The sequence below is a fragment of the Octodon degus genome, unplaced genomic scaffold, assembly GCF_000260255.1.
Source record: "Octodon degus isolate 3935 unplaced genomic scaffold, OctDeg1.0 scaffold00072, whole genome shotgun sequence".
In the NCBI taxonomy this organism is placed as follows: domain Eukaryota; kingdom Metazoa; phylum Chordata; class Mammalia; order Rodentia; family Octodontidae; genus Octodon; species Octodon degus.
Window position 1 is genome coordinate 3,285,293 of NW_004524648.1, and position 11,173 is coordinate 3,296,465.

The window sequence follows — 11,173 nt, forward strand, 5'->3', positions numbered from 1 at the left end:
CTAGTTCCAAGTAGGTGCTTTAGACCACTGAGCCATCTCTCCAGCCCGATATATGGTTTAATTACTCCATATAAAGCTGACATTACTGGGTGTGGGAGGGGATAGCTCAGTAGAATGAATGCTTGCCTGGCAAGTCCAAGGGCCTGAGTAAAATTCCCGGTTCCACAAAGAAAAAAAAAATTGATATTACTAATGAACTGTAGCATTGGAAGCATTAGAGCAAATAGATTTACCAAAGAGAAAAATACAGCAATGTAATAAAAACATGTTACAGATAAAAAAAAAAAAAAAATTCAACAGAATAGTATCTTTCCTAATTATGGGTGGAACACTCAATTCCATTTCTACTGGGTAGAGTTATAAGGAGAAGTAAATGAATCTGCACAGATAAAGCACTTATTATAATAAGCTATGAAATATTTATGAAATATTGGTCACATAAGTAAATGAGCTAATAAGCATAGAAACTACATAGTATTTATACACTCAATAATACCTACTTTCGAAGATGGTCATGTTCTTTCAAAAATAGTTCAGTTCTCCTGTTGTTTACTCCAGATCCACTTTTATATGACCTAGAACAACATAAAGAAAATTTAAGAATAGTTTTGGAAAGATAGTTCAAAATTAGATTGAACAACTAATCCTAGTGATACCAAAAGTGATTAAGTGATTCTATTTTTTTTTTTTTTTTTTTTCAGTATTGGAGATTGAATTTAGGACCAGCGCTTATTCTACTGAGCTATCTCCCCAGCCCTCTCTAGTTTTGAATGAATAAAGTTAAAATGTTTTTCACTTTGCTATCATAAACAGATAAATGTGATGTCGCTCCTTTTTTTTTCTTCAGACAGGTCATTCTATGTTGTAGGCAGGTCCTGAACTTGCATTCTTCCTGCCTCAGCCTCCTAAGCAGCTAGGATTGCAGACATGTGCCATAAGCCTAGCTCTATCCCATAAAAGACTTTTTTTTAACATCAAAATAACCTAATATTCTTGGGGCTTGTCAGTTAGCTCAGTTGTCTAAGCGCCTGCATGGGCAAACCCAGTCAGGCACAGGGGACCATGGTTCGATCCCCAGCTCCACATGCCATACCAGACCCACCCTTATGGCAGGCTAAGCCTACCAAAAAAAAAAAAAAAAAAAAAAAAATCCTTCTCAAAATAACCTAATGTTGGAGCAGCCCGTGGTTCAGCTGTGAGTTAGGGGAACAAGGGTTCCCGGGATTGGCTGGGCCAGAAGCATGGACGTGGGCGAACTTCTGAGCTACCAGCCAAACAGGGGCACAAAGCGTCCCCGAGAGGAGGAGGAAGAGGAGCAGAAAACACGGTCCTCGAGAACGAGGTCGCTATCGGGAAGAAGAAGTGGCTGTGGCTGAAGAAGCAGATGATGACAAAAAAAGGCTGCTCCAGATTATTGACAGAGAAGGAGAAGAGGAAGAGGAAGAGGAGGAACTGTTGGATGAAAGCTCAGTGAAGAAAATGATCCTCACATTTGAAAAGAGGTCATATAAAAATCAAGAGTTGAGAATCAAGTTTCCAGACAATCCAGAAAAGTTCATGGAATCTGAGCTGGACCTAAATGACATCATTCAGGAGATGCACGTGGTGGCCACTATGCCAGACCTGTACCACCTTCTGGTGGAGCTGAATGCTGTGCAGTCACTTCTCGGGCTGCTGGGACACGATAATACAGATGTGTCCATAGCTGTGGTTGATTTACTTCAGGAGTTAACGAATATAGGCACCCTCCATGAGAGTGAAGAGGGAGCAGAAGTTCTCATTGATGCTCTGGTGGACGGACAGGTGGTAGCACTGCTGGAGCAGAATCTGGAGTGCCTGGATGAGTCTGTGCGAGAGGAGGCGGATGGTGTCCACAACACTCTGGCTATTGTAGAAAACATGGCTGAGTTTTGGCCTGAGATGTGTACGGAGGCTGCCCAGCAGGGACTCCTGCAGTGGCTGCTGAAGAGGCTGAAGGCAAAGATGCCTTTTGATGCCAACAAACTGTATTGCAGTGAAGTGCTGGCCATCCTGCTCCAGGACAACGATGAAAACAGGGAATTGCTTGGAGAGCTGGATGGAATCGATGTGCTTCTTCAGCAGTTATCCGTGTTTAAAAGGCACAACCCTAGTACAGCTGAGGAACAGGAGATGATGGAAAATCTGTTTGATTCACTCTGTTCATGCCTGATGCTCAGTTCCAATCGTGAGCGCTTCCTAAAGGGCGAGGGCCTTCAACTGATGAATCTCATGCTCAGGGAAAAGAAGATTTCCTGGAGCAGTGCCCTGAAGGTGTTGGACCATGCCATGATTGGACCAGAGGGTACAGACAACTGCCATAAGTTCGTCGACATTCTTGGCTTGCGAACCATCTTTCCTCTCTTTATGAAATCTCCTAGGAAGATCAAGAAAGTGGGAACTACTAAGAAGGAGCACGAAGAGCATGTCTGTTCGATCCTGGCTTCCCTCCTGCGCAAACTGAGAGGGCAGCAGCAAACCCGGCTTCTGAATAAGTTCACTGAAAATGACAGTGAGAAGGTTGACAGACTCATGGAGCTGCATTTTAAATATCTGGGTGCAATGCAGGTGGCCGACAAGAAGATCGAAGGGGAAAAACATGACATAGTCCGGCGTGGCGAGATCATAGACAACGACTTGGAGGATGAGTTCTACCTCCGGCGCCTAGATGCAGGGCTCTTTGTTCTCCAGCACATCTGCTACATCATGGCAGAGATCTGCAATGCCAACGTCCCCCAGATTCGCCAGAGAGTTCACCAGATCCTAAACACATGCATGGAAGCTCCATCAAAATCGTCAGGCATATCATCAAGGAGTATGAAGAGAATATCGGGGATGGCCGGAGTCCCGAGTTCCGCGAGACGGAGCAGAAGCGCATCCTGAGCCTGCTGGAGAACTTCTAAGGGCCTTCGATCATGCCTTGGGCTCTACCAGCTTCCTCTCACAAACTTTTTATGTAGCTCTGTATGGCTTCAGATAAATTAAAGCTAGTTTTGGTAAAAACAAACAAACAAACAAAAAAAACACCTCATGTTCTTAAACTACAACAAAAATATTTCTTTTTGTCTATTACCTTTTTTTTTTTATTTTTATTTTTTAGTAAGGGTCTACAGGGTCTCACTGTGTAGATCAGACTTTGTAGTGATCCGCTTGTGTTCAGCCTCCCAAAGAGCTGGGACTCTAGGCGTGAGCTATCACACCCAGTCTCAGTCTAAATCCCAGTCTCAGTGCACAGGGGTGGGGGGTGGGGTGGGGCTGGCATATTATCTTTTATATATTAATTTTTCTAAGTAGAAGTACAACCTTGGACTGATTAGCACGTCATACATGCAGTGGAGAAGAGAAGCTAGTGAAAGTGCTTTCTTTCATAACAGCATATGCCATCCAACAACTGAAGCCTAAGGAATACTGAAATGAAGTGTTCAATGAAGGACCAATTTGGGAACACTTAAGAACTTCTAGATTAGTCTACACCACTCCAACATTCTTTTATTTTTGTTTTGGTTTTTTTTTTTTTTGCAGAACTGGGTATTGAACTCAGGCCTTGCGCTTGCCAGGAAAGCGCTTATTCCACTGAGCCACCTCCCAGCCCCCTCATTCCTTTATTTTTAAAAAGCCTTTTACATTACTGCAAACACTTCTGTTCTTCCTGTTTTCTGTTAGCATGAAGTATCAAGAACAGACTTTGAAAATCTTAGGAAACTGCACAAACACTGCAATAAAAAAAGATAGTTATGCCACTAAACCCAAACCATTGGCTGAGTGGTACCACTATTATGCAGCACACTAAAGAACACCACAAGTAGAATGATTCAACCACAGACTTGTAAGACTGGTAACTTGAAATCAAGTCTATATTCTGTCATTTAATAGCCAGGTAACCTTAATCAAGTCTTTCAGTACCAAGTTTTATAAAATGAGATTAATAATTTCTACCTTTCTCAAAATATTATGAAGCCAAAAAGAGACACTTTATGAAAATGTAATGTGTAAACTGCGAAAACTAAAACTCAGGTGTCATTATTATGTTTCATCTCACTAATCACAATCTCCCTTGTATTACAGTAATCGAATATATACCTTCCTCCCCACTAGCACCTAAATTATATAAAGTCCTACAAGGTCAAATTATAGTCTTTTCATTCCTGCCTTCTGTTGTACCTGATATAATGTCTTACTCGGCAAACAGTTTAATGAATGAACTATTATAATCTTTCAAAATGTAAGTTATTACAGTGGATTGGATTTTGGTTCTTACTCCATTCTTCAAAATGCATTTAGTTTTTTTTTTTTATTTATTTGAGAGAGAGAGAGAGAGAGAGAGAGAGAGAGAGAGAGAGAGAGAGAGTGTGGTGTGTGTGTGTGGCCAGCTCAGCCCACCAGGGGGCGGGGCTGGCTGGCATGTGGTGCTGGGGGATTGAACCGCGGTCCCTGATGCTTTGCCAAGCTAGTTCCAAGTAGGTGCTTTAGACCACTGAGCCATCTCTCCAGCCCTCAAAATGCATTTAGAAGTCAACTGTACAAAAATTAAAAAGACCTACATGTACCATAAGGACAAACAATTTTACACCTGTCTTACTGTTATGACAGTACAACAAAATAAAGGATCTCTATGAAAATGTTTCTTAGAATACACATAACGCACATAATATGAGATCTAAGTCTCATAAACTTGTCATAAATGAAACAATGATAGGTATCACCTGATAGTTCAAAATTAGGATGTCTTCACCTTCAATTAGATGCCTATGTGACTCAATTTTGTCAGGCAAGTTCAGCTGTGAAAAAATTTTCAAAAATATGTAGGAAATGCTAGAATATATCACTACAGATGAAAAGGGAAGAAAAATCTTTACACCTATGAACTAAAATAGTATAATAATGTTGGAAGTCTTTAATTTTTTGTAATGTTTGTATTATCTCTAAGGAAAATTACATATCTGAGAATTTTAGAGAAATAAAGGCTGCATAAATAGCTCCCTGAATATATAATTGTGCAGCAAAGGAGAAGATCAGAAGATGGGTGGTGATCAGCAAGAGAAATGTGGAGAGCTTCAGCTATTACTAACGTTCTAATGCCTAAAGCACTAAGAGATCGGAGAGGAACTCATGAAGCTGTCATTTAAGCTGGATTTTGTAGTAAGACAGAAAAGTCAGGAAATAATAGTAAACCTAGGAGGTGCAGGGGATGGGACTGACAGAGTAGATCAGGACTATATTAAAGCAGCAACGTTCAAAGAACGGTGAAATGGAAATTAGAAACCCTGAAATTCAAATCCTGGTTTTGCTACTCAATTTGCAACTAGCTACAAATATATTTTAAATCTGAATAAATGGTTTGTAAAATAATATAAAAGATAACTTACTCAATATCTTTTCGCACTGATCCCATGAGATTCTCTCTTTCTCGTATTGCCACAAAGTTTGCTTTGGTTTTATGGAATTCATGTGTATAATCCTGCAATAAATCAACATCCAGTCTCAACATGAACTAATTATGTATTTTCATCTTACTGAACCAGTTATGTATTGTTATTGTATTGTAAATTTCCAAACACTACTTTTCCTATCTTTTAGTACCTTGTCTTTTGATTCAAAATTACAAAGAAAAAAATGACTCCAAAATATCTTACAGCAATGATGATGACCCTTTTTGGGTTTTCAAAGGTAACTAATGGCCCACTGCAGCATGATGCCATAGATTTACCACTTCTGGCCTAGAATAAAGGTTGGAGAGTTTATTCTACTTAATTATTTCTACCTGTCAGGGCGTACTTTCAAATTTCCTCCTTTTGGAGCTCCTAGAAATTTAATTCCTGAATTAATCAAAAGAAATATAAATAAAGAGGGTTGAAGGGAAAGAATAATCTGCAAACATTTTCCTTTGCTTTTGTATGACTATATTTCTAAAACACACTGATAGTTACTACTTTAATTCTGAAAAGCAGATAAAGATGAAAATTAAAATCTCATCTCCAAGAGACCCTATGAACCTTTTAAAAAATATTATATAGACATGACCATAGTAAGAGCAACCACAGTATTAAAGGTAAAGTAATAAAAATATATTTTATTCCACCACTTATAACTATTATTACTTTTTCATGCTTTCAGGAAATGTTAAAAATTTATCATTATCTCTTTCTATTTTTTTGTTAAAGAAATCATAGTGTACATTCTGATTTATGCTTTATTTTTTAAAAATTTTTTTGGCGGAACTGGGGATTGAACTCAGGCCCTTGCTCTTGCCAGGGTAGTGCTTATTCCACTGAGCCATCTCCCCAGCCCTTGCATGCTTTATAATATTTTTTTAAAAGGTTCATAGGGTCTCTTGGAGATGAGATTTTAATTTTCATCTTTATCTGCTTTTCAGAATATGCTTTAGAGAATAAAAAATCAATCAATCCATATTGTCAAACAAATCTAACCTACAAACTTTCTTTTCCCTTTGCTGGGGACTGAACACAGGACAGTAAGCACACTAAACAGATGTTTTACTACTCAGCTATATCATTCTTTTAAAAAGCTGCACAGAATATTACTTTATTCATTCTAATTCCTTAAATAAACATTTTAGTAGCTCGAGGTTGTTTTGCTGTTACAAAGTACTACAATAAACATTCTTGGACTCTTGAAATGAAAACAAAGTTTTTGTAAGTAAGGCGGGCAAGATGAGAAGAGAGGTTTAGGGAATGGGAAAAAAAGAGCTGTGGATGTAGCTGTGTGGTAGAGTGCTTGTCTAGCATGTGCAAGGCTCTGGGTTTAAACCCCAGAACTGTAAACAGGCAACAAACAAACAAAAAACCCCAAAACGAAAGACTCCATTAAAAGATGTACTTAAAGAATGAATGTTGGCCAAAAAAAAAAAAAAAAGAAAAGAAGGTAAAACATTTCAGGGGCTAGGGAGAAGGCTGTGGAATAAGCGCTTCCCTGGCAAGCGCAAGGGCCTGAGTTCAATCCCCGGCTCCACAAAAAAAAAAAAAAAAAGAAGAAGAAGAATGAATGTTGGGCATGGTGAGGGGCATGCCTGCAATACCAGCTACTTAGGAGGCTAAGACAGGAGAGTCTTAGTCCAGACTATGCACTTAGGAAAGCTTGGTTGTAGAGGACTTGCCTAGCATGCATAAGGCATAACCTCAGTTCCAAAGGAAAAAAAAAAAGTGAATGCCTAGTCAAAAAAGTGGACGAAGAATCATACACAGCACAGTATTTAAATTGTAATAGCACTAAACTGCCCTCCAGAAAGACTACACCAATTTATGTTCCTGTCAACAGTGTATGAGTGCCTATTTTGTATACTTCTGCCAATAATGGGTTGCAAAATGTTAACAGGTAAAAAACGATAGGTAAAAATATTTCATTTTGATTTATATATTTTATTTGGGAGAATGACTGAGCATCTTTTTATGGTTCTAGCCACTACTTCCCTTGCTGGGGATCAAGGCAGGGCCTCACACATGCTAGACAAGTACTCTAACACTGACCCATATTCCAGTCCTTTGTTATTTATTTATTTTGCAGAACCAGGGATTAAACTCAGACCCTTGCGCTTGCCAAGGAAGCACTTATTCTACTGAGCCATCTCCCTGGCCCTGCCACTTATTTTTAAAGTAAGTTTATATCCTTTGCTCATTTTCTATTAATTGCTCTTTTCTTATTTACTCCTATAATTTCTCTGTATTTTAAGCAAACAGGAAACCTTTTATACAGCTGAAAAATTTACTAATTTTAACTATGCTTTGTTGTGAATCTTTTTTCATTTATTTATTTATTTTAAATTATATAACTTTATTTAGTGTGTGTGTGTGTGTGTGTGTGTGTGTGTGTGGCCAGCTCAGCCCACCAGGGGGCGGGGCTGGCTGGCATGTGGTGCTGGGGGATTGAACCGCAGTCCCTGTGCTTTGCTGAGCTTGCTCTAAGTAGGTGCTTTAGACCACTGAGCCATCTCACCAGCCCCTTCCTTTATTTTTTAATACTTTAACAGAAACTCAATTTCCACATATACTTGGGTTTATATATGAACTCTATTCAGTTATAATGCTTTATAAATTTTCTTTCTCTAGGCCCCAATTTTTGTCTATTCTAGGTTTTTAACAGGTGTTAGTATTTGACTAGAATTAGTTGCTACTTAGTTTCATTTTTAAAATGCAAATCTTTTCTTGATTATTTTTATGCATGATTCCAAATTTACTTTAGTATTACTGTGCCGTACTTTTTTTAAAAATGAAACCATGAAAAACACTCTGCAGGGGCTGGCCAAATAGCTCAGTGGATTAAAGTACCTGCAAGCAGGCGCAGGGGCCACGGGTTCAATCCCTGGGCCTGCCATGCCAGCCCCGCCTCTGGTGTGCGCTGAGACAGTAACTGAGACTGGGCATGGTGGCGCACACCTGTAATCCCTGCACTTGGGAGACTGTAAACAGGAGGATCACTACGAGTCTGATCTAGTAGTGAGATCCTGAACACCCTGTAGATCCTTCCCTAAAAATAAAAAAGAAAACCCACTGCTATTTCCATTAGGATAACAACTGATAAAGCTAATTTATTTATTTTTTGTATTTAGGACAGGGTGTACAGGGTCTTACTGCATAGATTAGACTTGTAGTGATCCTCCTGTTGCGCTGAATTACAGGCGCAATCCACCACAGTCTCAATAGCTTTCTCAGTGCACCCTGGAGGTAGGGCCAGCATGGCAGGCCAAGGGATCAAACTCCTGGCCCCTGTGTCTGCCTAAGCAGGCGCTTTAATCCGCTGAGCTATTTGGCCAGCCTGATAGAGCTGATTTAAAGGAAAATACTCTCATCCAAAAGCAGAACAATTCTTCAGTTAGTTCATCCTTTTCTGTTTCTCTCAGTAGAATTCTACGCATACAGTCCTAAACATTTATTATATTTGTACATAAAGATTTTATATTTTCTTCCATTTTTCCCCTTTCCTAACTTCCTTCCTATTTTTTGTAGGGGGAACTGAATACAGGGTCCTGTGCATGGTCATGGCTAAGCTACAGCCTACCCTCCTCATTATATTTTTACTATATTACTGTCCATATGTAGGAAAACTTTGTTTTTTGTTTTTGGTGGCACTGGGGATTGAACCTAGGTCTTTTCCACAGAGCTACATCCCCCACTTTTTTTTTTTTTAATTTTGAAAAAAAAGTATTTCTACGTTGTTAAGTTGTTCAAGTTAGACTCAAACTTGTGATCTTCCTGCCTCAACTAACTTCTGGCTTTTATTTTTTAAACTTTTTATTGTTTAACTGACCATTGACTTCAATTGCTGTTAACTTTTTTTCAGTTAATTTTCTTGGGTGTACCAGACATAGACCCTTAGCCTGTAACATACTCTGCCTCTTCTTTTCCAATACTTGTCTTCATTTTTTAAAAAAACTGCCCATTTGACCACCAAAATGTTAGACATATGTGCCCATCACAGGCACGCTTGTCTGGTTTTTATCTTCAGTGAGAATGTTTTTAATGGGAGTTTTTATTCTGATATTCACATTTATGCAGTAAATAAAGTATCTTTCTATCCCTATTCCCCATGTTCCTAGAGGTTGAACCTCGGCCTCATGAATGCTAAGCTCTACTACTGAGCTACTCACCCAGCCCTATTCCTATTTTTTTTTTTATTTTTAATTTTATATATTTACTACAGGGTCTCACTATGCATCTTAGACTCACAGTGATTTGCCTTGCCAGCATAGGACTACAGAAGTGCACCACTACACTAGGTCTTGGTGGCCTGCTCAGCGGACCCAAGTTGGGACAGCACAGCACATGGTGCTGGGGATCAAACCTGGGTCCTTGTACTTGCCTCAGCAGGCACTTAGACCACTGAACTATCTCTGTGGCCCCCTATTCTTAATTTCAAAATCAGAAATGATTGCTAAATTTGGGCACAGGGAGCACTGGGGAGATAGTTCAAGCCTATGTACCCCAGGCTACCCTTGAACTCCTGGTGATCCTCCTACATCAGCCTCCCAAATGCTGGGATTTTGGGCATGCCCAACCACGTCCAACTAATGGACTACTACACTTTTAATATCTCCTCATATAAACCTCTAAGAGTTTATCTGGTTTTATTGATACAACTTTATTCTTTTTTAAAAATAATATACTATATACAGTAATTATTCCCCTTCCATATTACCTTGAAATCTGATGAAAGTGCAATCTAAATTACCATATTACTGCCTTCATATGACTATTTGTTATTTTCTATTACAGCTAGCCAGAACTTCCAAAGTACAAGTGTATTTATCTAGTGATAAATATGCAACTTCAAGAAAAAAAGCTATCAGATATTTTCATATTTTTATAATATTCACACATACAAAAAAAACCCAAGAAATTTCTATAGCACAGCATTTATCTTTTCAGAAGAGTTCTTTCTCTCTTTTATAGTACTAGGGATCAAACCCAAGGCCACAGGCAAGACTGGCAAGTACTCTACCACTGAACTTTATATAACCTCAGCCCTTTTTATTATTTTTTTAATGTATTTGGTACCAGGTCTAACTACGCAGCTTGGACTTGTAGTGATCTTCCTGTTTTCAAGCTCCCCAGGACTGGGATTATAGGCTGTATCGTCATGCCCAGACTCTGTCACTGGCTCAGTGAGCCAGGGGCAGGGTTGGTGTGGCATGCAGTACTGGGGATCGAACCCTGGTCTCTGTGCTTGACTAAGCAGGGACTTAGTCTGCTGAGTTTTTTTTTTTTGGAACTGGGATTGAATTGCTGACCTATCTTGCTGGCCCTCATTTTTTATTTTTATTTTGAGACAGTATGACTAAGTTGTACAGGTGGGCTTGAAATTGGGATCCTCTTACTTCAGCTTCCTAAGCAGCTAAGATTACAGGTGTAAACCAATATGCCCAGCTTCTCTTTATTCTTTATTTTTTCTTTATATGTTAGGACAGGGTCTACAGGGTCTACAGGATCTCACTGCATAGACTGGACTTGTAGCGATCCTCCTGTTTATAGCCTCCCAAGTGCTGGGATTACAGACGTGTGCCACCATGTCCAGTCTCAATTGCCATCTCAGTGCACCCCGGGGTTGGGGCCAGCATGGCAGGCAAAGGGATCGAACTCCCAGCCCCTGCGTCTGCCTAAGCAGGTGCTTTAATCCGTCTATTCATTATTATTATTATTATATT

The 11,173-nt window shown here is 39.4% G+C and overlaps 1 protein-coding gene and 1 pseudogene across 3 annotated transcripts in view; one reads left to right on the forward strand and one right to left on the reverse strand.

Moving 5' to 3' along the window:
- The window catches only part of Gosr1 (golgi SNAP receptor complex member 1), a 39,137-nt gene that overhangs the window by 20,124 nt on the left and 7,840 nt on the right, over positions 1-11,173 (reverse strand). For all 3 annotated transcript variants that reach the window (XM_023720033.1, XM_023720032.1, XM_004635368.2), the window contains exons 5-6: positions 5,385-5,476; positions 501-575 (exon numbers count right to left, since the gene is read on the reverse strand). In XM_023720033.1, coding sequence (XP_023575801.1) covers positions 501-575; positions 5,385-5,476 — 167 coding nt within the window. The remainder of the gene's footprint in view (positions 1-500; positions 576-5,384; positions 5,477-11,173) is intronic.
- On the forward strand, positions 1,187-2,921 carry LOC101585858 (annotated as a pseudogene).